This window comes from Theropithecus gelada, chromosome 14, assembly GCF_003255815.1.
Source record: "Theropithecus gelada isolate Dixy chromosome 14, Tgel_1.0, whole genome shotgun sequence".
NCBI lineage: Eukaryota > Metazoa > Chordata > Mammalia > Primates > Cercopithecidae > Theropithecus > Theropithecus gelada.
The window spans coordinates 18956507-18983455 of NC_037682.1; the positions used below are offsets into that span (position 1 = coordinate 18956507).

At 47.3% G+C, this 26949-nt stretch overlaps 1 protein-coding gene across 6 annotated transcripts in view; it reads right to left on the reverse strand.

Moving 5' to 3' along the window:
- Positions 1–2523: 2523 nt before the first annotated feature.
- Positions 2524–26949, reverse strand: part of ATG13 (autophagy related 13) — a 61229-nt gene continuing 36803 nt past the window's right edge. For 2 of the 6 annotated variants that reach the window (XM_025357210.1, XM_025357211.1), the window contains 12 exons: positions 20941–20981; positions 20046–20142; positions 19610–19708; positions 17736–17829; positions 13207–13305; positions 12349–12459; positions 11796–11932; positions 9143–9257; positions 8475–8552; positions 8139–8255; positions 7513–7641; positions 2524–4792 (listed from right to left, as the gene is read on the reverse strand). In XM_025357210.1, coding sequence (XP_025212995.1) covers positions 4715–4792; positions 7513–7641; positions 8139–8255; positions 8475–8552; positions 9143–9257; positions 11796–11932; positions 12349–12459; positions 13207–13305; positions 17736–17829; positions 19610–19708; positions 20046–20142; positions 20941–20981 — 1195 coding nt within the window. In that variant the 3' untranslated portion in view covers positions 2524–4714. The remainder of the gene's footprint in view (positions 4793–7512; positions 7642–8138; positions 8256–8474; positions 8553–9142; positions 9258–11795; positions 11933–12348; positions 12460–13206; positions 13306–17735; positions 17830–19609; positions 19709–20045; positions 20143–20940; positions 20982–26949) is intronic. The other 4 variants (XM_025357214.1, XM_025357213.1, XM_025357216.1 and 1 more) reach the window with 2 other exon arrangements.

The window sequence follows — 26949 nt, forward strand, 5'->3', positions numbered from 1 at the left end:
GTAGACAACGGTGTGGGATCTGGAGTCACACAAGAGTTTAAGTCCTCATTCCCTCACGTGCCAGCTCTCACTGCTAACAGTCATCACTGGCTCACCACCCCTGTGGCTGCTGCTTCATCAGAGGACGGTTCCTTTGAGGTTCAGAAATAATGCAGACACCCCAGGCACATGGCTCACACCTGTAATCCCACCACTTTGGGAGGCAAAGACAGGAGGATTGCTTGAGCCCAGGAATTAGAGACTAGCCTGGACATAGATCTCACATAGTAAGATCCTGTTTCTACCAAAAAAAACACATATATATATATTAGCCGAGCGTGCTGGCACATGCCTGTGGTTCCAGCTACTGAGGCGGCTGAAGTGGGGATTGCTTGAGCCCTGGAGGTCAAGGCTGCAGTGAGCCTTGATTGCACCACTGCACTCCAGCCTGGGTGACAGAACGAAACCCTACCTAAAAAAAAAAAAAAAAAAAAAAATGTAGACAGCATCTAACACCGCGTGTGCGCAGTGGTCACGGGTGAATGGTGTGATAGCCCCAGCCTCATGCAGCAGCTGGGAGAGGGTCCCTCAGCCGGAGCCCTCCCTTCCTGCCCACCCCTCAGCCTGAGGCCAGGCCATTTCCCCTGCCATGCCCAGACAGAGGCTGTGACAGATCCAGTTCTCCTATCCTCTCTTCAGCAGGTTTTGCTTTGCTTTAAAGGTTAAGATGGTTATTTACTGCATTTTTTTTTTTTTTTTTGAGAAGTTTGTTGGTGGGAGAGTAGGCCGGAATTTCACCTCCCACAGTGGTCAGGTTCCAGGTGTGTCTGCTGCTTGCTTGCTAATGGCAATTAGGAGGCTACAGCAGCCCCAGGTGGGCCTGGTTTTTCTCCTCCTTGCTTGTCTGGGCTGGGGGAGCAGCGCCAGAGCTGCAGCATCAGGCTGTGCTTACAGATGGTGGTTACAAACATTGGGCCTGAGCCCCAGGAAGCAAGTCCCATTCCACAATGCTGGCCTTCCTCCAGACACTGGGGGCCTCCTCTCTCTCTGGATCTGCTCAGCTAGAGCTGGGTGACTGCAACAGAGAGGCAGTGACCCAGGGAAACAGGAGCGAGGAAACTGTTTACTTGGGTTGGGCTCCTGGCAGGGCCTCTGCTGAGTGACTCAAATGCCCATTTACCAAGGCCTTAGCAACGCTGGCCGCCGGGGTTGGAGTGTAGGGAGATGCTTTAAAGAGGTAGGACACCATTGCTGGGCATGGGGCAACTGAGAACTTTGTTATCGGAGATTCCTGGTTGAAGGGCAAACGACAGGAACAGACTTTTCATCACTTCTGACTCAGGTATTGGGCAACTGTCCTGGTTAGCCACATGGTCAGTGTCACCTGGTTTACTAATAATCAGGAGTTCCCGGCTCCAGGAATAGGCTGGATTTGGACTTTTCTAACCAGCAACCCCCACTTTTTTTTTTTTTTTTGAGACGGAGTCTCGCTCTGTCGCCCAGGCTGGGCTGCAGTGGCCGGATCTCAGCTCACTGCAAGCTCCGCCTCCCGGGTTTACGCCATTTTCCTGCCTCAGCCTCCCGAGTAGCTGGGACTATAGGCGCCCACCACCTCGCCCGGCTAGTTTTTTTGCATTTTTAGTAGAGACGGGGTTTCACCGTGTTAGCCAGGATGGTCTCGATCTCCTGACCTCGTGATCCACCCGTCTCGGCCTCCCAAAGTGCTGGGATTACAGGCTTGAGCCACCGCGCCCAGCTTAACCAGCCCTTTTTAATCCTGGGCCCGGCTTCAGCCTGAAGGCGGGTGGGACAGCAACCCAGACAGCAGCTGTCCAGTTCTTGTCAGTTCTCTTTTGCCTCTAGAACCATCTCTACCTCTGGGACCTTGGCTCCACTAATCAGCTCCCTCCCCCAACTATGGGCACAAACTAGGAGAATTAGGAGGCGGGGCTGGCCCTGGCCGGGTTGAGAGGCCTGCAGCCCCACCCCCAGGAGCCAGACAGGACACATCCCCCCCGGGGGCTCTTCTACTCTTCCTGGCTCCTCAGGGACTGCCAGTCAGATCAAGGCAGCTAACACACTTGCATGGACCTTTAAATTCCTGCTACTTCTCTTCTGCTTGCTCAGCCACAAATCCCCCGGATGGCCTGAGGAGCCCTGCACTCCCTGCCTCCCACTGTTGTTTTTCTCTCCAGGGTGAGTTCTGTTACGTAAGAGCAATAAAGAGCTGATGACAGTGGCCTACATTTTATGGAGATTTTACTATGGGTGTATTTTAAATGCATTCTCTAACTGAATATTCAAATACAAGCCCCTGACAGGGGACCAGGGAACGAGAAATTCTAAGAAGTTTCCTGACCCGGGAAACCCCAGGGTGTACAGCCGCTAAGTGGCCACACCCGACTCAAAATGGGCTTGCCCAGACACTGAGGTCTTTCTGCACTTTCCAATGCACCACTCTCCCCTTTCCCAGACCTGCACTGGGGCAGGGGTGGGGAGGAAGGGGTTACGAGGTCTTCAGACAACCTGCAGGACAGGAGGCTGTAAAGTACAGAAAAAAATTTATTGGAAATCTCTTGAATACATTTTGAAGTGTAGCTCAGTATTTCCAAACAAAGTAGGTTGGAAAGGTTGGAGGAGGAGGGACTCTGCCACCTGGAGACAGACAGCTGGTCCCAGCCTTTCCCGGGGGTGCTGCAGGAGTCAGTCTAGGGCTTATTCCTTTTATGGTAGGGCTGAGGGGCAAGGGCCGGCCTTAACAGTTGCTTTACTTCTCCCAGGCTCAGCCCAAAGTTATGGCTGAGACTCTTCACAGATGGAGCATTGGTGAAAGGCTGCTGCCACCTGCAGAGGCCAAAGATTGCTGCCTGGGACAATGGCTAGTAGGCCTTTCCATGCAAGGCCTTGGAAAGAGAGCAGTGGCTGAAATACGGGGGCATTAATAACTTACCAGGGGCCTTCCCCCTTCTCAAAGCTGGGGCCTTGGTGATACACCTGGGCCTGGGTTCAGCAAGCCACACGTGTGCTCTGAGCCAAAGATAGGAGGGCCAGTTGGCTGCTGCTGCTGCTGAGAACAGTTCTCTGTGGCAGCAGCAGCATGCAGAGCTCGGGTCCCCTCCAGAGCCTGCTCCAGTCCTCAGAGGTCAGCCTTGTAGGTGAGAACAGTGTCACATGCAATTTACTAACAAGCAGTTGAGAGCCACCTGGTCCACTGAAGCACAGCTGCTGCCAGCGAGTGCCCCAGGTGGGTCAGGAGGAATGGAGTAAGCCTATATCTCCTTGGCCAGGACTACCAGCGAGGCTGGGAAAGGACAGATGGTAGGTGGGTGAGGCTAGATACTGGACTTATTCAAGTAACAATACCTGAAGGGTTAAGTCAATCATACGCCCAGCTTTGGTTTCTCAACCAGGAGCCAATCCAGCTGGTAAATCCCAGGGCAGTGTACAGACCCTGGGTTAGAGGGAGGTGTAGCTAGGCCCAAGCAGGAGAAGGAAAAGTTCCACAGGACAGCCCCAGGGACCAGGAACAAGTACTCCAGCAGTTGGGGGAACACACACAACATCCCCTAACCACTACATGTGGCCATCACATTTAGCACCCAGGACTTCCTGGGCTGCAAGAATGGAGTCAGTCACTCTGCAGAAGCTGTGGGAGATGTAAGGCTCTCACCAGGAATACGCAGCTGTCCAAGGTAAAGCCTGTAGTCAGTTCCAGTGCAGCCACGCTGGGAGGTGACTTTGCCCCTGGCCAGCCGTCTTCTTGGATCTCGCCGTCTGTATGGTGGGAAGGAAGATCCTCGCAGCAGCAGCCCGGATTCTCAGGAACCTCCAGAAGAGGAGGTCTCTGTCCCAGGAAGAGCCCTCCACCTTCTCCAATGAAAAACAACTCACCTCAAACATCTTTTCTCTATAAAATATCTGGTTTCTCTGAAAGTAATAAATATTTACCATGTTCTATAACCAAGGAGCAGCAACGGGGGAAAAAGAGGAAAAGAACTTTGCTGTGACTCCAAGTGATAAAATCCTAGAGATTCAGGGTTCCATTTTTATCTCCCATGGAGCTGAGGACCTGAGCACGGGCAGCCACCAGGGCTGCTCAGACTCTCCCAACCTTCAGGGGTGGGAGTGGCTGGTTTTGGAGTTCTCATCTTGGGCAAGCAGGCCTGTCATACTGCCAGAAGTACAGGCATTGGGGCAAGAGAGGGAGGAAGAGGGGAAGAAGATAGAAGGAAGTACAGGACAATGAAGAGAGCCAAGGGACTCCTTCCTTCTTCCTCCTGGCACTGTCTCCTTCCTCTTTCTGCCTCCACACCAATCTCTTGGCCACCAGCTGGAATGTCAAATAGTGGATGGTAACAGCAGGCAGGGAAGGGGCCAGCTGCAAGGCAGGCCCAGGCAGGAGGCTGGCAGCAGGATGAACAGGATGACATCCTTGGGAAGCAGTTGGTGATGGGCGGGGCACACAGATGGCCCTGCTGAGGGCTTTTTCGTAGGAAGGGTCTTCCCATCTCCAAGGCTAGCATGTGAGTCTTCTCCAACTGGGCACTGGGCTTGACTGCCACCACGGAGTCTCCAGGAGGTCCAAGAGTAGGGACTTCTGGGTCCCCATGAGAGAAGCCAGCCTCCCTTCCACCTGGCTCAGAGCAGGATGAGGGGTGGGAGCAGCTGAGGCATGGGAGGCTGCCTGTCCTCTGGGGCCACAAAAAGGGGGTGCTGCTGGGACTTGAGGATACTTTTACTGCAGGGTTTCCACAAAGGCATCAAACTCGCGGACATTCTTCTCATGCACAGCCAGCTTCTCTGGTAATGAGTCCTGTACCGGAAAGAGAAGGAAGAGCCATTTACTCAGGCAGGGCCTTGAAGAGGCAGCTAGCCCAGTCCCCAAAAGGGGAGGAAGCAAGCAAGACAAAGTTCAGCCCTAGCTGGGCCGAGCAGGTGGGAGAACGCAGGGCAGCTGCGTAGGCACAGGGTGGGGAAGGGTATATGCATCAGGGCTTTGCAGGGGCTGGAGGGTTAATGGAACGGCCTTGGGAGTCCAAGTGGGTCACACACTTAATGAAGGAGAAAAGGACCACAAGAGTGAGATGATCCAGAAATTAAACATGAAATATCCCTGGCACAGATCTGACTGACACTAGAATAAAACACGAAGTGTACAGCTCTACAAATTAAACAGAGTTTACAAAAGATTTCTTCACACCCTTTGCTGGGCATCAGGACCCCCTGGGGAACATGAACCAGGTGGCCCCGCTATACTCCCGAGATTCTGACACAGCAGCAGGTCTGTGGTAAGGCCTAGGAATCTGTATTTTTTTTTTTTTTTTTTTGAGACAGAGTCTTGCTCTGTCACCCAGGCTGGAGTGCAGTGGTGCCATCTCAGCTCACTGCAACCTCTGCCTCCTGAGTTCAAGCAGTTCTCTGCCTCAGTCTCCCGAGTAGCTGGGATTACAGGCGCCCGCCACCACGCCCAGCTTATTTTTTGTATTTTTAGTAGAGACGGGGTTTCACCATGTTGGCCAGGCGGGTCTTGCACTGATGTTGTGATCCACCCGCCTCGGCCTCCCAAAGTGCTGGGATTACAGGCATGAGTCATTGCACCTGGCCAGAATCTGTTGTCTTTACACCAGCTGAGGAAGGGGTGAGTTAGAGGAGGTTGAGAGAGAATGGTAAAGAGAGCAGCAGAGGAAAACAGTTTAACTGTCCTAGAGTATCAACTATTAATAAAAATGTGTGTCTACTGATGATTAAATGAACAGAAGCTACATCTGCAGTTTCACCATCACAATTTCCTGACAGTAGGGGTTTAAACATGACCACAAGGCAGTCTGGAGAGTCTCTTGCCTGGGAGCTTATAATGTGGCCTGAACACACCAAGAGCTGAGGGTGGTTTGGGTGCAGCTTCCTGAAAGGAGAGGGAGGCCTCAGAACTGGCTATGGCTGTGGCATCAGTTGAGAGAACTGGAGCCACACTTTCTCCAAATGCACGTCATGATAGGGGGAGTTCGGTGATTAAAAGGCTAAATTGAGGAGCCAGATCCTCTAAGATCAAACAAAGCTTTGTTTTGCCTGGGTCTGTGTGACCATGAGCAAGCTAATCATTGTTGGTTTTCTCATCTGTAAACTGGGATGAGAAAATTTACCTCTTACGACTGTTGAAGATTCATGTAAAACACTAAGAAAAATGTCTGGCACTCAAAAAGCCTTGATTTTTATTTTTATTTTTTTCAGACAGAGTCTCACTCTGTCACCCAGGCTAGAGGCAGTGGCACAAACATGGCTCACTTCAGCATTGACCTCCCCAGCTCAAGCAATCCTCCTGCCTCCACCTCCCAGGCAGCTGGAGCTGGGACCACAGATGCGTGCCACCATGCCCAGCTAATTTTTTGTACCTTTTGCAGAGACAGGGTTTCACCATGTTGCTCAGACTGGTCTTAAACTCCTGAGTTCAAGTGAAGGCCTCAGTTGCTTCAGCCTCCCAAAGTGCTGAGATTACAGGCATGAGCCACTGTGCCTGGCCCCAAAAGCCTTGGTAATAATAATTATTACTATATTTATTCATTTTTTTTTTGAGATGGAGTCTCACTCTGTCACCTGGGTTGGAGTGCAGTGGTGCAATCTTGGCTCACTGCAACCCCCACCTCCTGAGTTCAAGCGATTCTCCTGCCTCTACCTCCTGAGTGGCTGGGATTACAGGTGCCCGCCACCATGCCTGGCTAATTTTTGTATTGTTAGTAGAGACGGGGTTTCATCATGTTGACCAGGCTGGTCTCAAACTCCTGACCTTGTGATCTGCCTGCCTTGGCCTCCCAAAGCGCTGGGATTACAGGCGTGAGCCACCGCGCCTGGCTATTACTGTATTGTTATTACCGGGCATGCTTTTCTCCTTAAAGCAAATCCAGGGCAGCTACCACAGGATCTTAGTATCTATTTAGGAGGTGTTCATTCCACCTCAAAGAGGGCCATCTCCTGGCATGGGGCACTCAAAGTTTGTGGCTTGTGCAGGGCACTCTTCTGCCCCTCAGAGGCAGGAAGAGGAAATGCCCTAAGCAGAGATGGTCAGTATCAGGACATCTGGACATTATGGTCAGTATCAGGACATCTGGCCAAGTGTGAGAACTGCTAGATGACGGAGTGAGCTCTCTGAGGAAAGGGCAAAAACAGACACTCAGGACCTCACAATCTCCTCTGCCCAGTACCACTGGCATGTCCCTGGAAAGCTAAATAGCTAATGCAAGGGCTGTCAGAGCAACTTGGCCTAGTAGCATCTGCAAGGAGAAGACGTCAGGCACAGAACAACAGGAGCATGTAAGTAACGCTGAGAATGTGCAGAGAAAGGAGGAACCAAGCTCAAGCAAATTCCCGATAATGACTGCTGGGCACAATGCAAATCTCAAGTGTGATCAAAAGATAATGGTCTAAGTATGTCTCTTTTCTACTACAGGGAAGACAGAAGGTGGTAGGCCTCCTAGGCCTGTGGCAAAGGAATGACCATCAAATAAGGATGCACTGTGGTAGAGGAAGGCTTTTCCATACCAAGTCTTCAGCCATGGACTGTGCTCCAATATCTATGGAGAGGCTGCTCAGCTGAGGGGGGTTCTGAAACTCCCGATAGAAGGTCCCCAGGTCCATCGGAAGAATGTCATCTTTAGAAAAAGCTGGTTTCTTCAAAAACAAGACAGACTCAGTTTAGCTTGCCTTGAACCACAGAGGAGATAAGCTATGAACAAGTCTTTCCTTCTAGCAATTATCAAAGAAAAGGTTCTTCTGGGCTTATCTTAGGGAGCGAAATCTTTACACTTTTCCCTTCCAGACTGTTTACTTCTAATGCTGGTAATAATATTCCTCTTCACTAGTTAAGTTTATGTCCCCTTTCTTCAAACTCCTTGCCTAGGCACGAATAGGACCTAAGTGGATATCAGTGGAAAATCTCCATTTACAGTTGAATTTCATTATGAATTTTAACCAAAGGCATGACACAAAATGCCTTGTTGTTTATTGGCCTCCAAAATATCTCCCCAGACCGGGCTCCACCAGTCCATCCCTTCTGTTTATACCAGCACATCTGATCCCTATGAAGGAAATCTGGATCAAGTACACTAGGTGCTTCTAGGTCTAGTTCCCCGGGACAGCAAAGGTCAAGGAAGGTGATGGCGACTTACAAAGTCTATCATAACAAAGTCATCATGGGTATTGCCACTGCTGCCCCCGCTGGAGCCATCTGAGTGCAGGCTGCCCTGGAGAGGAGATTCAGTCTGTGGGGAATCTGGAGGATTCACCTGTTTCATAGCAAGGCAGGGTTAGGGCTGATGCTGTGACCCAGATTCAAGTTACTGTAAACAATCTGAAAATTCTGGGAAGAACTTAATGCTGGCTACAAATCCATAAGCCAAGGGGCCATGGTTTACAGTCTGTGGGGGATTAGTGTGACTCTGGCCCAGGAAGAACAATGACTACTGCACCATCTACCGGGAACTCGTAGTCAATGGTGGGCTCACCATCGGATCGGTATCCTCCAGCTCCAAATTCTTGGGAGCAAACATGGCAAAGGGTATATCCAAACTCGTCAGGGTCACCTGAAGAGACACAGGAGAAAAGCATTCATGCCTGCCCCTCCTGAAGTGTTCATGCTTCCTTCCAGGCTGCCAGAAGCCCAGAGGTCCAGCAAGTTCGCCCACCTATGCTGACCATGTTGCCCCTCAGGCTCCTGCCTTGTTAGAGGCTCCCCAAGCTCCCTCACCTCCCTGTCCCCCATCACATACACCCACAGCATAAACAAGGGTTGGGGTCCTGAGGACCCTGGGAATTCAGCGTTGCAAGCCTGCCCCATAGTCATGCAGTAACAATGTGCTTCACTGGCCCCGCTGAGGAGGAGCCTCCCAGTTCAATTCAAATAAGGCTGAGACAATGACGCAGTGTTGTGTTTTTGTACTAAATGGTATCTAGGTCTAGTCTCCCTTTCTGGTAGGTGGCCTTTAAAAGGTCACAGAACAATAGTTCTTAACTTATTCTGGAGGGGTAGCACAGGTTATTAATCCTCTTCACAGAAAAATTTACACACACATGCAGTTTTGAGATATTAATATTTCAGGTTAAGAAAACTGCCTGTGGGACCTTACTCTAAGAACTCAGACATTCTCACAGGTGGCAGTGGCAGGAAAATCACCTGATTAATGGGTTTGTTGACAAAAGCCCCCACTTTTCGGACAAAGATGGTCTCCAAGACATCATGGGGGGAGGCCCGTCCCTCGCTGCTGTTTGATACAGTTTCAGTATCCTCACTGGAGAAGAAAGGTTAAGTTAGTACTCATTCTCAAACCACAGCAGGACAACTTAGTTCTCTATAAATCCACCATCTGATGGGGCTGTGGCCTAGGGCAGGAGTTGGCCCCCACTGGCCCATCAAGGGGAGATGGCATTATGTGGTCTGGCTGATGCCACTATTGCCCTGCCTTTTGAGTTGATTGCAGAGGGCTGCACTTCCTGGAACTACTAAAAGTTCTAGCTTTTCTTCTTCTTTAGTTCCAAACTTGATTCCTTAGCCTGCCAGAGCTCTCTTCGCCCTTGACAAATTGCCTGGGCTAAGGTTCTCTGGGCTCCCTGCCATGTTTCTTCCCCTCTCCTCGCCCCCAGTCACCCCTCCCTCAACTAAAGGTCTTTGAATGACACATTTACTTTGGCTGCTCCCACTCCCTCCTTCCCCAGCCCTTCAGACTGAAGCTGAGTCCTGCACAGGGGGGCCTAAGCAGCAGCAGTGGGGGCCCATGGCTGAGGCTGCCAAACCAGCAAGCAGCAAGGGTTAGGAAAAGTCCTCTGGCCAAAAACAGGGGTTCAAGGTGGGCAGAGGATTGTGTAGTCAAGTGGCCCCTGGGCTCCAGCCAACAGGGAGGACCTGTACTGTGCAAATTTTGAGCTCTTATGACCTCCGTTTAAGAATTCTCACACAACAGGGGCCTCTGTCTTTACTCCTGGACATGTCCCAAGAGTCAAGGCTCAGAAAACTAGAGTGTAAAATGCCTTTAATCATCTAACAGAGGGAGAAAAGGGAGAGGATGGAAGTTTGAGAAGACAGGAATGACACAAATTATTTTTCCTGATGCATGGCACACACACAAAAAAACTTCCTAAAGGACTTCCTTCCCACTTTACCGTGGGAATAAAAAAAAAAAAAAAAAAAAAAATCAGGAATTTCTATCATGAGAAAGTTCATTTAGAATGTGAGGAGGCAAAGTAATCTCATTATCTCTGGGGACTTCAAAATCAAGGGAGGGTAGGGCAGGTCAAAACAGCCCATGGCTCCCCAGGGAGAATGAAAGCATCGTGGAAAGAAGGGGTGGGGCTCTGGAGTCAGAGAATCTGCTTGCCTCCTGCCCTGTGAGTTAAGTGAGCTCAGGCCAATCACTTAACCATTCTGAAGGTTTCCTGTCTTTAAAAAAAGCAGGCAGGCCGGATGCGGTGGCTCAAGCCTGTAATCCCAGCACTTTGGGAGGCCGAGACGGGCGGATCACGAGGTCAGGAGATCGAGACCATCCTGGCTAACACGGTGAAACCCCGTGTCTACTAAAAAAAAAAAAAATACAAAAAACTGGCCAGGTGAGGTGGCGGGCGCCTGTAGTCCCAGCTACTCAGGAGGCTGAGGCAGGAGAACGGCGTAAACCCGGGAGGCGGATCCGGTCACTGCACTCCAGCCTGGGGGACAGAGCGAGACTCCATCTCAAAAAAAAAAAAAAAAAAAAAAAAGCAGGCAACAGTGGTAACTTCTGCAGGGTGGAAACGTAAGAACGTTCGCTTCCTATCTAATGTCTTTAGGATTTGAGTTCTATAGAATGTATCACTTCGGTAATCAGAAAACACAAAGCTTTACATTTTTTCACATGAGGAAAATAGTTGTTCCAAAGGCTCTCCACGAGGCTCTAACGCAGCAGAAAAACGAGATCAATCCCAACTACAGCACAGACATACTGTGGCCCAGACTTCAGGGCTATGGTCAACAACCTGTTCTGGTCCTTGGGGAATACTAAGGACTGACTCCAAGGATATAAATCTTGGGGTAAGAGAAAAACATCTGACAACTCCTTTACTAGATAAAGGTGACAAGAACTGAGCTCCTGCTGTTTCCTATTAGTACTGAAGTTCCAGGCCAGCTTCCTGACATCCCAGCAGATGTATCAGATTCTTATCAGGGAACTTCAAGGAGTCCACACTTTGTTTTTCTCTTTCTTTTTAAAAAATATATTTTTGAGGCTGGGCGTGGTGGCTCACGCCTGTAATCCACGCACTTTGGGAAGTCAAGGCGGGAGGATCACTGGAAGCCAGGAGTTCGAGACCAGCCTAGGTAACACGACGAGACCCCATCTCTACTAAAATACAAAAATTAGCAAAGTGTGGTGGCACGCATCCATAATCCCAACTACTCAGGAGGCTGAGGCAGGAAAATCGCTTGACCCCAGGAGGTGGAGGGTGCACTCAGCCATGATTGTGCCACTGCACTTCAGCCTAGGCAACGGAGTGAGACTCTGTCTCAAAACAACAAAAAAAAGGAAAAATAAATTTTTTTGAGAGACAGAGTCTCCCTATACTGGCCAGGTTAATCTCAAAATCCTGGCCTCAAGCAGTCCTCCCACCTCAGCCTCCCCCAAAGTGCTGGGATTATAGGTATGAGCCACCACTCCCAGCCAGGAGCCCATGCTTTGGGCTCAAATGCCACGCCCCAGCTAGTGCTGAAAGTTACTTTTTACTGATACTAAATAAGCACATGTGTCAGGGAGCCCAGGCCCCTGGCCAGCCTTACCAGAGACAGAGCCAAAATGTGAACTCACCTACTGGAGGGTGTGGCAGCACAGTGGGTTCCGTCAGAAGGGGTGCAGGTTGCCAGTCTCTCCTGGTCAGCCTGGGCACCATGGACAGGCTGGTTGGAAGCAAGGGGTACCCCACCTTCCTTCCCAGGAACCATCAGCTTTGGGGGAAAATGGAAAGAGACAGTGAATCATGGCATGCCAGGCAGGAGGGCAACCTCACATTCTAGCATGATAGTATCTGCTCTTGACTTTTCCATCACCAACGCTGCCACCAAGTGGGCAGTAATCCCTGGATCTTTATCCTCTCTGAAACTCAGTTAATGGAAGAAATGCACAGTAATGACTACAGATGAAAAAGGAAAGGGAGAAAAGTCCTGGAAAAGCCTTTCCTTTCTGAACTCTAACAGGCACCTTCCTCTCAGAGAGTCACTTTAGGCCTCTGAAGTTACAAAAGAGCTTTGCTTCAGAATATAGCACTTAGAACATATCCCTCGGCCTAGACAGAGTCCTCAACTGCCTCTGGGCAGGGGAGGCAGCATTGGAAACCCATGGTCCTCCCCATCTTTAAAGATACCTGGTGAGGGTGTGTAGCATTTAAGCCAGCAGCAAACACTACTGGATAAGCCAGGTCAGCTGATCCAACGCCCAGGGCAGCAGGCTGATAGGAAAGGCGAGAGCTTGAGAGCTAAGCAAGAGAAAAACAAAGAGAAGAGGAAAGACAAGGAAAAAATAGGCAATCCCAGAGCGTGACAAACAAGAGGGCTCAGCAGAGAGATGAGGAATGGCTCCCGCCCACATGCCCACAGTGCAGGGTCCTGACGTGATAGGGTTAGGGACATACCAGGCCATTATCAGAGGAGAAAACACAGACTTGTTTGTACTGGGACTGGGATTCCAAGCTGTGGAGCCTCCCAAAGGCCTCAAATAAGTTCCTTTCTCCCCGTTTTCCCAGGGGCTGAGCTAACTGTTTCAGTGCTAAGCCCAGCAGATGTGTAGAGCACAAGCCTGGGCAGAACTGGCAGCCGAAATCAGATTCTCCAAAGTCATTTTATTCTCTCCTTTGTCCTGAGGCCCCTTTGAAACAGAAAGTCATCTTCTCTAATCACACCCTCCATCACCCCTGGGTATGGGAATGTTGCTATTTATATTGAAAAAAGACAGAATACCAGTTGTGAGTTGTTTATTTAAAAATCTGATATAAATAACTCCATGTATTTTTCACATCAATGGTAGGAGGAGGGGCAGATGAAAAAATTCCCTATTTTGGGCTGCTGGGCCGTGGCTGTGTCCTATTAAAATCTATTACCAAGCCTCAAAATAATCCCAAAGAACACTCGGGACATTTAAGTAACTACACCCTGTAATTTATTTACAATTTTTAAATAAAAGTATGCCATCTGATTATATCCCCTTCTTCCCATTATGGACTCACTTGATGGGAAAAGGCCAGTCCTGCCATGGGGACCCTCAGGGTGTCCGTCACCACAGGAGTAGGGGTCTGAAAATGTGCCTTTGTGACAGTAAACACACACTGTGCACAGACACACACAGAGACAGGAGAAACAAAAGAAAAGAAAAGAAAAGGAACTTGAGAAAGAAGTGAAGAAACTCTGGAAGGGGCAGTAGTAAGAGAGGCTGGAACTGACACTGGAGTCAGGAGTGAAGCAGGGCGAGGGCGTGGGGCTGTCTTTCCAAAGGGACAACTTGGAAGGTCCCTACAGTGATGTTTATTTCAGGGCATTCCACGTATGCCTGTCTCCCTGATGAGCAGCTAGAAAACAAAGCTGAGGTGAGCTGGCTACAACTTGGCAAAACAGAGAAACTTGAGTCAACTATTGGTCTGTCTCTACTCAAAAAAGAGAGGAAGTCAGATAGCAGCTTCCAAAAGAAGGGCCTGACTGCAGATGCAAGGTGTCCTGAAGATGAATAAGGATGCGGGGCTTGTAATGTTCAACTGAAAGCTTTTTTCAGGAAACCCAGAAACTGCAGGACAGTTTCAAATAGCTGACATTTGTTGGCTGGAACTTTAAGAAGCTCAGATGCACGCTTTCCTACGTCATTCCAGGGAAGGCAAGTGGGTGTGCAGGGGTGTGTGTATGCAGTTCTTACAGTCCCTGGTGGCGTAGGTGAACCTGATGAAGTAAAAAGCTGGGGCACGTTGAAAACTCTCATGATTTCAAAGCTACTTAGGGGCATAATGATTATGGTCATGATGATTATTTTGGGTCTTGCTGTTCCTTTTTTTTTGGAGACAGAGTCTCACTCTGTCACCCAGGCTGGAGTGCAGTGGCGTGATCTTGGCTCATTGCAAGCTCCGCCTCCTGGGTTCATGCCATTCTCCTGCCTCAGCCTCCCTAGTAGCTGGGACTACAGGTGCCTGCCACCATGCCCGGCTAATTTTTTTGGTATTTTTAGTAGAGATGGAGTTTCACCATGTTAGCCAGGGTGGTCTCGATCTCCTGACCTCATGATCCGCCCACCTCAGCCTCCCAAAAGTGCTGGGATTATAGGCGTGAGCCACCGCACCCGGCCTGTTGTTCCATTTATAAACCTGACCAATTAGCTAATTAATGCTTAGAACTGGAGGCAGGACCTTAGGCCACATAGTAGGTTCACTTCTAGACTCAACTCTGTGCCCAAATGGCACAATGATCCTTATACTGTTGGCAAAACCAACAACATATATTTACTGGACTCCAGCAAAAGCTCCAATAGAAACTGCTGAATTAAGTAATTATGCAAGTCACTAAGAAAAATACTACTTCAATATTAACAAGAATGAGGAGAAATGACAGCAAATGATTGTCTCTCTACCGCTGAGAGAAATTAGGTTCAAAATTGAGTATTTTTGTACCAAATTGTACCAGCCTTGATCAGAGGCCCCCAGGGAGTAACGACAGGGCTCACTTATGGAGTGCAGACTGTTGATAAGAATTTGGCGTGATCTAGTTTTATACTGTGATAAGACACAATAAGAGTTACCATAAAAAAGATAGTCTCTAGTCACATAGGCATACAAACTTTGATGCAAACATCAGGTGCAGAAACTACTCAACTTCCCTTTACTTTTAGGTTCAACTTTCCATTGTATCAGGGAAACAGACAAACTGATTTGGTTAAGGCCCAGTCTCACCATCCTTCATAGCTCACAAGTTACAACTTTATTATTTATGAATCTATTACTTGTAAAACAGAACTGCTTACTGAAATTTAAATTTAACATATCTTTTAGAACAGCTTGGGATGAGCTTATAAAAAAAAAAGAAAAATATTCAACATATCTACAACTTAATTACCTAAAAACAGTAACAAAAAAACCCTGCTTCCATTAATGTGCACTAGAAAGAAAGTAGGTCTTTGTCTGCTTTTTTTGTCAATGCTACTCTGTGTCAGTAAGCATACAAGAAGCTCCTCTGACCAGATCAATGCTGACATTCATGCCTACACATGTTCATGAGAGCAGGGGAATGACAATTCTCAAACCCCCAAACTAAACTGTTTTGGCAACTTTAGAACAAGAATCTTTTTCACCCTAAACAAACTAGGACAATAGAAACAATAGTGATCCATGGATTTTACAACATCAGTAACAGACATTAACTCCTGCTTTTGAAACAGATTACAACTGAGTTTATTATTTTTTTTGAGACAGGATCTCACTCTGTGGTACGATCTCAGCTCACTACAGTTTCAACCTCCTAGGCTCAGGCGATCCTCCCAGATCAGCCTTCCAAGTAGGTGCACTACAGGTTTGTACCATCACACCCACTAATTTTTGTATTTTTGGTAGAGACAAGGTTTCACCATGTTGCCCAGGCTGGGCTTGAACCCTTGGGCTCAGGTGATCCTCCCTCCTTGGCCTCCCAAAGTGCTGGGACTACAAGCATGAGCCACTGAGCCCTGCAGAACTATGACTTTTTTTTTTTTTTTTTCTGTTGCCCGGGCTGGAGTACAGTGGAGAAATCTTGGCTCACTGTAATCTCTGCCTCCCGGGTTCAAGCAATTCTCCCGCCTCAGCCTTCCAAGTAGCTGGGATTACAGGCACCCACCGCTACGCCCAGCTAATTTTTTGTATTTTTAATAAAGACAGGGGTTTCACCATGTTGGCCAGGCTGGTCTTGAACTCCTGACCTTGTGATTTGCCTGCCTTGGCCTCCCAAAGTGCTGGGATACAGGTGTGAGCCACTGTGCCCAGCAGAACTATGGCTTTAATCCAATATTTCCTCCAACAACCAAGGATGGAAAAAATTTTTTAATTTTTGGAATTACAAAGACAGTACTTGGGAGACTGAGGTGGGAGGATGGTTTGAGCCTGGGAGGTGGAGGCTGCAGTGAACCAAGATTGCACCACTGCACTCTAGCCTTGGCGACAGAGCCAGACCCTGTCTCAAAACAAAAAACAAAAAACAAAAAACGCATAAGGGCTGGGTGTGGTGGCTCAAGCCTATAATCCCAACACTTTGGGAGGCCAAGGCAGACAGATCACTTGAGTCCAGAAGTTCAAGACCAGCCTGGGCAACATGGCAAAACCCCATCTCTACAAAAAATTCAAAAAATTAGCTGGGCATGGTGGCATATGCCTACAGTCCCAGATATTCTGGAGGTTTAGGTGGGAGGATCACCTGACCCTGGGAGGTCTAGGGTGCAGTGACCCATGACTGCACCACTGCATTCCAGCCTAAGTAACAGAGTGAGACCCTGTTTCAAAAAAAAAAAAAAAAGGGAAAAAGAAAAATTGAAAAAAAAAACCAAAAAACCAACAGTAAATAAAAACACATGGACAGCTAATGAATTTGTCTGGTCCCCCAAATAAAAAGTTGAAATGGGAGAATCTGGGCTGATTTAAAGGCAAGTAGAACTGCGGTAGGTCTAGAAGAAACCACCTAATATGAAAGTGAAAGAGGAGAGCAACAATTAAGACAATGCAGGCAGAAGAGGAATCTGGAGGCAAGGAAGCTGGGGATGTGTGACTTGTGGTGGAAGGCAAGAAATGTGCCCCTGCAATTCAGCCAGCTGCAAAAATCACTGTTTAGCCAAAGCTGCCTTGGCACTACACACATTACACAAGACCACAGGGGTGCTTTCTCTGGGGAAGCTGACAACAGTGTTTGGAGCCTGTGGGTTTTTTTTTTTTTTTTTGAGACAGTCTCACTCTGTCGCCCAGGCTGGAGTGCAGTAGCATGATCTTGGCTTACTGCAACCTCTGCCTCCCTGGGTCAAGCGATTCTCCTGCCTCAGCCTCCTGAGTAGCTGAGATTACAGGCGCACGTCACCACGCCTGGCTAATTTTTGTATTGTTAGCAGAGACGGGGTTTCATCATGTTACTCAGGCTGATCTCGAACTCCTGACTTCGAGATCCACCCACCTCAGCCTCCCAAAGTGCTGGGATTACAGGCGTGAGCTACCGTACCTGGCCTGGAGCCTGTTTTATGAAACTGGGTTTGCCACTGAAGACTGATTGAAGTGGAAAAGTTAATGGTTAAAAATGTCTGGATAGAGAATACACACAAGTAGAAATCTGTATCACCTATAAAGAAAAGCTGTATTACTGGTTTCTCCCTGGCATTTTACGCTAAATAATTTTTGGCTCTTTGGGGCCTCTTCCATTATTAGAAATGAAATTTACCACTCGGTAGAGAAGTAGCTATGAAGTTAACAAGTGTAAGTCAGAGAAAATCTCTGGTGTCAGAATGCATTTGGAATTCTGTGACTGATGTTCTAGGGAATTTTAAGATGTCACACGAAGGTAAGGGCTAAATGTAATCCCGAAGATTATGAATAATTACAGACTAGAAATACTATCTTCTGGACAAGAAGGCTCTCCCTTACCCCTCAAAGTAATCCCCTTGAAACAATCACTACCACTACCAAAAGGGATTGTAGCTAAATTTGGACACCATTTCATAAAGCCCATATACATACCAAATAACAACCATCACGCAGAACCTGCTTCCCCCTACCTGGGATGGTGGGGAGGTGGAAAAAGAGGTGGTACACACTTCTTGAGAGTCTTCCACAGATGGGTATATTACTCCAGTGTCCTCACCAGCAGTTCTAAAGTGGAAAGAAAGAAATAATGAATTTTATGGTGGTGGCAGTCTTTCAGAAAGGCTACAAAAGCTGATTAGATAGGGATGGGACCTGTGCTAAGAACTATTTCACACAGTTCGTACTGGCAAGAAAGGCGTGTGGAGTCCTCGATAATTTCAAACATTCCAGAGAGTGGCATTCAGAGGTTTGACAATGTTTTGTTCTTGTTTTTCATTTTTGAGACAAGGTCTTACTCTGTCACCCAGGCTAGAGTGCTGTGGCGTGGCTCACTGCAGCCTTCCCAGGCTCAAGCAATCCTCCTGCTTCAGCCTCCCGAGTAGCTGGTACTACAGGAATGTACCACCACGCTCAGCTAACTTAATTTTTTGTAGAGACAGGGGTCTCCCTCTGTTGCCCAGGCTGGTCTAGAACTCCTAAGCTCAAGCAATCCTCCTGCCTCAGCTTCCCGAAGTACTAGGATTACAGGTGTGAGCCACTGTGTGCAGCCTGTTTTGTGTTTTAAACGCAAACATCTTACCTGACCTATTATTTGAGAGAGCATTTTCTTTTTTTTTTTTTTTAAATTGGTAGACTCACTCACACCTGTGAGTGAGCACTTTGGGAGGCCGAGGCAGGCGGATCATCTGAGGTCGGGAGCTTGAGACGAGCCTGACCAACATGGAGAAACCCCATCTCTACTAAAAATGCAAAAATTAGCCAGGTGTGGTGGCGCATGCCTGTAATCCCAGCTACTCGGGAGGCTGAGGCGAGAGAAACATTTGAACCCGGGAGGCAAAGGTTGCAGTAAGCCAAGATCACACCACGGCACTCCAGCCTGGGCAACAAGAGTCAAAATTCATCTCAAAAACAGAACAGTAATAATAAAAATTGGTAGAGACGGTGTTTCGCCACGTTGCCCAGGCTGATCTCGAATTCCTGGGCTTGAGCAATCCACACATCTCAGTTTCCCAAAGTGCCGGGACTGTAGGCGTTAGACACCATGCCTGGTCTGAGAGAGCATTTTCTTAAGCCAGACCAGTAGTGGAGCTCACATCTGGGTTTTCAAAGAATTATCAGTAGTAGAGACTGCATGAAACAAATATCTAAACCCTAAAGACAAGCTTATTCAATTTCACAAGTCTATCACATACAGGTACTATCCTTCCAGTATTTACATCTATTCTAACCCCTGTTTTCTGAGTTCTAGACCTGGAGGCATTTTATTCTGATATAAAACTAATGTGCCAGATGGTAACCTGAAAACCAATTAATCCGCCAAGGATATTCCAGAAATCACTGCCACTCTTCTAAGGCTCCAAGTAACTTGTAACTGAGAAAAGTCTTTTTTTTTTTTTTTTGAGATGGAGTCTTACTCTGTAGCCCACACTGGAGTACAGTGGCGCAATCTTGGCTCACTGCAACCTCTGCCCCCCAGATTCAAGCAATTCTCCTGCCTCAGCCTCCTGAGTAGCTGGGATTACAGGCACACGCTGGCATGCCCAGCTCATTTTTGTATTTTTAGTAGAGATGGGGTTTCACCAAGAAAAGTCTTATCACTAACATCAAGATCCAAAATATCCCAAGAATTTTCTGAGACAGTCTGTATACACTAAGTCTTGGTGTACCTAAGAGGGAGCAGAAAGAAGGGAAACTAGCCCATTTGATTTCTCTCCATGTGGGGTCTCCATCAGTGCTCCCCTGCCCATTGGAGAGTGAGTGCTGAGAAAGGTGTTCTATGCACCTGTGCAGGATGGATGCTTCTGCCCAGCTGCAGTTTGGGAGAGCACCTTTTCACATTCCTCACCTGTAATTGCAGGGGTGCATGGGAGAGGAGCTGGGATAGGGACGGTCCACAAAGTGATCAATAATAATCCCCATGATAGGTGGGGTCCTCTCAAATTGCCTGTAATACAATAAGCAGATTCCAGTATTTGTTAGAATGCTTTTCCAGCCCCCACAAAGTCCTCAGAGGGCCCCTCACCTTGTATCTGTTGGCAGGCACTACCACAGCTTTAACTATCACAATCCCTAAATATAAACCACCAATCCTACGTTCTGGACAAACTGGCTCTGGGACACTCAAATTCTCCAATCTGGCAACTGTGCTCTCTCTTTCTTGATTTTATTCTTCTGAAGGCACTGCTTTCAGCAAAGCTGCATTGTAGGTTTAGTCTTAAAGTTTAGGAGAAAAAAAAACTATCTTTGGAAGAGTTCTTTTGGATTCCAGGGCTCTTCCTCACCTGGTAGACATGAATGCCAAGTTAATTCTGTAAGCACAAGAAAGAGTGATGGTGCCCACAGGGGTGCCCACTGTCCCAACACGAACTGTCTGGAAGCCTAGGAGAAAAGATACATTATTAGCTTTTTTTGCAGAGAATACTGACACTGCCCCTAGACCGTTTTTCCCTGAATTATTTGGCCTATTGTGTAATCTCTGGCATTATCCACTTAGCACGTTAAGTGTAGCAGCCTTAATTTCGCGATGTGTGTGTGTGTATATATATATAGGTTCCTTCCCTCTCAATGTATTCTATATCGAGCCAATATTGGCAGGGGAAATAGCACTCTATTTATAGATAAAGCTACCTTCAAAGAGATAAAATAACTGTTAGTCTTAAGGCCTGAGAAAGTTCTACTAACCAGCCCTGCAAAGGATATATCACATGCTAAAAAAGACAGTGAAGGAGCACTAGAATGTCACACAAACACCTCAATTTAAGAAGCAACTGCCTTCCACCCAAGCTGCCACTCCACAGCTAAGTCAAGAGCCAGGCCTCTTCAAGTGACACTTTCGACAAAGCTTTCCTGATTTTCTTGGTTTCATTTCCAATTTTTCAAAATTCTTGGTGTTCACCAGAAACATTTAACATCCTCATTGTAAAAAATTAGGAAAATATACAGTTTTATAAAGAGTAAGAAAGAAAACTGAGTTCCTGGAACCTTGGGAAAAATTATTTGGTTACCCCTGGCAGATCGGGGTAACCTGGACCACCTACCTGCATTCTCATCTTTTCTTTACTTGTATTATGCATATTAAGATGACAATCTACATATTATAACAAGCAGAAACAAAGCTCATCTCTGAAGTTAGGCGAGCTCTGAACACTAAGAATGTTTTTCAACCTTGATACATACCTTCTCCTAAGCCATTCAGCTGAACTTCCCCAAAATATATCCTGTATGCAAGAAAAAATAAGAAATGTTACGTGATTCTTTACTCCTAGGGGCCCCTATAGCCAAAACACCTAGAAACAAAATAACAAAACACCTAGAAACAAAATAAACAAAACAAAGCCTTCCTTACTCATCTGCTCAAATACCTCTCCTGATGAATAATTCCTATTACTTCAATTAAACTACAGGTATGGAGATGCATACAGAGTGGGTTGGTTAAAAAATAAGGAAAATAAGGTCAGGCACAGTGGCTCATGCTTGTGATCCCAGTACTTTGGGAGGATCACTTGAGGCCAGGAGTTCAAGACTAGTCTGGGCAACATAGCAAGACCCTGCATCTACAAAAAATGATTTTGCTGGGTGTGGTGGTGCATGCCTGTAGTCCCAGATACCCGGGAGGCTGAGGTGGGAGGATCACTTCAGCCCAGGAAGTCGACACTGCAGTGAGCCAAGATTGCACCACTGCATTCCAGCCTGGGCAAAAGGAGTGAGACCTTGTCTCAAAAAAAGAAATGAGGAAAATAATTAAGTGGAAATTGCTATTTAAGTTTCTTCTCTCTGCTACTAAAACATACTTTAAAATTACACCTACTGAGAAATAAAGAATATATAAAAAAAAGCGGCCAACAGGTCAAGGATTGCTACTAGAAGGCTTTTTTTTTGAGACGGAGTCTTGCTCTGTCACCTAGGCTGGAGTGCAGTGGCATGATCTCAGCTCACTGCAACCTCCAGCCTCCTGGGTTCAAGCAATTCTCCTGCCTCAGCCTCCCAAGTAGCTGGGATTACAGACGTATGCCACCACGCCCGGCTACTGTTCTTTGTTTTTTTTGTTTTGTTTTGTTTTGTTTATGAGACGGAGACTTGCTCCGTCATCCAGGCTGGAATGCAGTGGCGCGATCTCAGCTCACTGCAAGCTCCGCCTCCCAGGTTCATGCCATTCTCCTGCCTCAGTCTCCCGAGTAGCTGGGACTACAGGCACCTGTTGCCACGCCCGGCTAATTTTTTGTATTTTAAGTAGAGACAGGGTTTTACAGTGTTAGCCACAATGGTCTCGATCTCCTGACCTCGTGATCTGCCCGTCTTGGCCTCCCAAAATGCTGGGATTACAGGTGTGAGCCACCACGCCTGGCCCTGTTTTTTCTTTTTTTTTTGAGACAGTGTCTCGCTCTGTCTCCCAGGCTGGAGTGCAATGGCACCATCTTGGCTCACTGCAACCTCCACCTCCCGGGTTCAAGCGAATCTTGTGCCTCAGCCTCCATAGTATAGCAAGTAGCAACTATAGGTGTACGCTACCATGCCCGGCTAATTTTTGTATTTTTGGTAGAGACAGAGTTTCGCCATGTTGCCCAGGCTGGTCTTAACTCCTGAGCTCAATGATACACCCGCCTTAGCCTCCCAAAGTGCTGGGATTACAGGTGCGGACCACCACACCTGGCCTGTTTTTTGTTTTTTTAAAATAATTTTTTGGTAGAGACAGGGTCTAACTATGTTGCCCAGGCTGGTCGCAAACTCCTGGCCTCAGTCTCAGCCTGTTGCCCATGCTGGAGTACAGTGGTATGATCACTGCTCACTGCAGCCTTGACCTCCTGGGCTCAAGAGGTCCTCTCGCCTCAGCCTCCTAAGCAGCTGGGACTACAGGCACGTGCCACCTCACCCAGCTATTTTTTTAATTTCTAGTATAGACAGGGTCTCGGTGTGTTGCCCAGGCTGGTATCGAACTCCTGAGCTCAAGCGATCCTCCCACCTCAGCCTCCCAAAGTGCTGGGATTACAGGCGTGAGCCACTGCCCCTGGTCCTGGCCTCAAATTATTCTCCCACTTCAGTCTCCCAAAGTGCTGGGATCACAGGCATGAGCCACCATACTTGACCAGAATGTACCAGAGTTTGGTAAGTGGTCTTTAGTTGTGGGATGCTCTCTTGTACATATATATATATATATATATATATCATTTTTAAAATAGTAGTGATGAAGTCTTACTATGTGGCCCAGGCTGGTCTTAAACTCCTGGGCTCAAGCAATCCTCCCACCTCAGCCTCCCAAAGTGCTGGGATTACAGATGTGAGCCCACTGTGCCTGGCCATGAAGAAATCTCTAAGTAGATGGCTTAACAAAGCAGAAAATCTTTTCCACCATGGAATAATTAACTAGATAAGACTATTCTGAAAAAAACAAAACAAAACAAAAAAAACAGGCCAGGCGAGGTGGCTCAAGCCTGTAATCCCAGCACTTTGGGAGGCCGAGATGGGCGGATCACGAGGTCAGGAGATCGAGACCATCCTGGCTAACACGGTGAAACCCCGTCTGTACTAAAAAATACAAAAAAAAAAACTAGCCGGGCGAGGTGGCAGGCGCCTGTAGTCCCAGCTACTCGGGAGGCTGAGGCAGGAGAATGGCATAAACCCGGGAGGCGGAGCTTGCAGTGAGCTGAGATCCGGCCACTGCACTCCAGCCTGGGCAACAGAGCGAGACTCCGTCTCAAAACAAACAGATAAACAAACAAACAAACAAAACCCATAAACATAGTGGAATCTTCCTATGATTCTCCCTGGACAGGCCAGTCTATATTGGCAAAAAGTTTGAATTCTAAATACCTAAAATCTATTTTATATTTTTCAAGTAATACTGTTAAAAATTAAAATATATACATGGGTTTACTCAATAAATACTAAGCTCCAACAATGTATGAAGAAGCTTCATGGTTAGAAGTTAGGAATGAAATAAGGATAAATCTGAATCCTAGGTCTTACAGACTAGAGTCTTGTATGAAAGAAAAGAAATGCAGCCGGACGTGGTGGCTCACGCCTGTAATCCCAGCACTCTGGGAGGCTGAGGTGAGCAGATCACTTGAGGTCAGGAGTTCAAGACCAGCCTGGCCAGCATGGTGAAACGCCATCTCTACTGAAAATACAAAAATTAGCCACGCATGGTGGTACATGCCTATAATCCCAGCTACTTGGAAGGCTGAGGCACGAGAATCACTTGAACCCAGGAGGTGGAAGTTGCAGTGAGCCAAGATCGTGCCACTGCACTCCAGCCTAGGTGACAGAGCAAGACTCCACCTTAAAAAAAAAAAAAGAAAAAGAAAAAGAAAAGAAATGAAATGTATATAAATATCTGAAATACAAAGCACAAAAGTAAGACAGACAAAAGATACTAAAAAGCAGGGATCAGCAAACCTTTCTGTAAAGGACCAAATAGTAAATATTTTAAGACTGTGGGCCGTATAGGCTATAACAACTACTCAGCTTTCTGTTGTATTGCAAAAAGTAGCCATAGACAATATGTAAACAAAGGGGATGGTGTGTCTTAAAAAAACTTTATAGAAACAAGCAGATGGGCCGGGCGTGGTGGCTCAAGCCTGTAATCCCAGCACTTTGGGAGGCCGAGATGGGCGGATCACGAGGTCAGGAGATCGAGACCATCCTGGCTAACACGGTGAAACCCCGTCTCTACTAAAAAATACAAAAAAAAAATTAGCCGGGCGAGGTGGCGGGCGCCTGTAGTCCCAGCTACTCGGGAGGCTGAGGCAGGAGAATGGCGTAAACCCGGGAGGCAGAGCTTGCAGTGAGCTGAGATCCGGCCACTGCACTCCAGCCTGGGCGACAGAGCGAGACTCCGTCTCAAAAAAAAAAAAAAAGAAACAAGCAGATGGTCGGCTAACCATAGTTTAGTGACTCCTGCCATAAAGTAATACAGGAACAATGTTAATAAAGTGTTGGTAAAAGAGATCTTGCTACATAAATACCCTTTAACAAAAAGTTGAGACTTAGGCATTCACTATTCATGTAAATGCTGATACAGTGCTTAAAATTTGCTAAACCTTTTCTTGGTTATGTGTATTTTTTTGAGACAGGGTCTTGCTCTGTCACCCAGACTGGAGTGCAGTGGTATGATCATGGCTCACTGAAGCCTTGACCTTCTGGACCCAAGCAATCCTCCCTCAGCCTCCTGAGTAGCTGGGACTACAGGTGCGAACCACCACACCTGGCTAATTTTTTAAATTTTTAGTAGAGACAAGGAATCACTATGTTGCCCAGACTGGTCTCTAACTCCTGACCTCAGGTGATCCTCCTGTCTTGGCCTTCCAAAGTACTGGGAATACAGGCGTGAGCCATTACATCTGGTCAAGACTATTCTTTAATGGTATCAGGCTGTTAACCTTCTAACAACAGTATAAAAAGCAAGGGGAAACGCCAAGTCTACCTCCTCTGAGATCACCCACCTCTCTAGATCTAAGCTACACTTATTTATATCCAAAAGCACTCCTAAATGATCAACATCTTGTGAGAAGTACTAGTTTGGGTTTTTTTGAGATACAGTATTGCTCTGTCACCCAGGCTGGAGTGCAGTGGTGTGATCTTGGTTCCCTGCAACCTCTGCCTCCTGGGTTCAAGCGATTCTTGTGCCTCAGCCCCCCAAGTAACTGGGATTACAGGAGCGTGCCACCCTGCCCAGCTAATTTTTTGTATTTTTGGTAGAGACAGTGTTTCACTATGTTGGCCAGGCTTGTCTCAAACTCTTATCCTCAAGTGACCACCCACCTCAGCCTCTCAAAGTGCTGGGATTACAGGCGTGCGCCCAGTCCCTGTGAGCAATAATGATTACTCCAGAGATACATGATAAAGGAACACTTTAAACACTGGTATGAAAAGGACTAGCAGTCCTAGGTAACTAAGCCGATGATTTTAGTAGGGTATCTTTCTAGTAAATCTGAATAAAAGTCTACCAATTTTCAAATACAACAACTTGAAACCAGAAGAAGACTAGAGAGAAGACAACAAAAATTTATTAAAGGCCTAGAAAAGTAGACATGGTTAGGCTTGCTAGGATATTGCTAAGAAAGTTAAAGGAAATGACAAGTATTCTCTGGTACTGAATTGTTTCAACAGAACTAGTTAAGTCTCTCCTCCTTTGGTCCCTCTGTCTTTTTTTTTTTTTTTTTTTTGAGACGGAGTCTCGATCTGTCGCCCAGGCTGGAGTGCAGTGGCGCGATCTCCACTCACTGCAAGCTCCGCCTCCCGGGTTCACGCCATTCTCCTGCCTCAGCCTCCCGAGTAGCTGGGACTACAGGCGCCCACCACCACGCCCGGCTAATTTTTGTATTTTTAGTAGAGACGGGGTTTCACCGTGTTAGTCAGGATGGTCTCGATCTCCTGACCTCGTGATCCACCCGTCTTGGCCTCCCAAAGTGCTGTGATTACAGGCGTGAGCCACCGCGCCCGGCCGGTCCCTCTGTCTTGCTATACTATTTGTCTAAAAATCAGCACTATACATGTAAGGCAAAGGCTAAAACCAACGGCTCATCACTAAGTACAAAAGAAAGGCATCTTTGGTAGATTTGGGACCCCAGCATTCCAAGCTCTTCTCTCACACTTTGCTACATATCCTCTACTCCACCACTCTGCTTCATCTGACAATCTGAGCAGAGCTCTTACCCTGCCCTCCACTTCTGTGCCTTGCTAGCTGCTGAACTTTCCATCTGGAATAATTATTCTCCCTTACTTCTACCAGCTCAAATTCTCTTTCCCTAATGGGCCAGCTTGAATGCCACTTCCTCCATAAGACCTGCACTGTTTACCAACCAGAACAAACTTTATCTTTCTATATTCTCTCAGTACCCTTTTTTCCTGATTCTGGTTTGGAGTTTTCAAATCCTGCTTTTTAAAAATAATTATACATGTATCAAACTGTTTCCCTCACTACATTAGAACCACCTCTAGTGCTGGGCCTCTGTACAGTTCTTCAGTGCTCCTAGCACAATGCTTGCACTAAAAAGGCACTCAATAAATATGCTGAAGTGAAATGCTCCAAAGAAAATACTCTGTTAGCCGGGCGCGGTGGCTCAAGCCTGTAATCCCAGCACTTTGGGAGGCCGAGACGGGTGGATCACGAGGTCAGGAGATCGAGACCATCCTGGCTAACACGGTGAAACCCCGTCTCTACTAAAAATACAAAAAAAACTAGCCAGG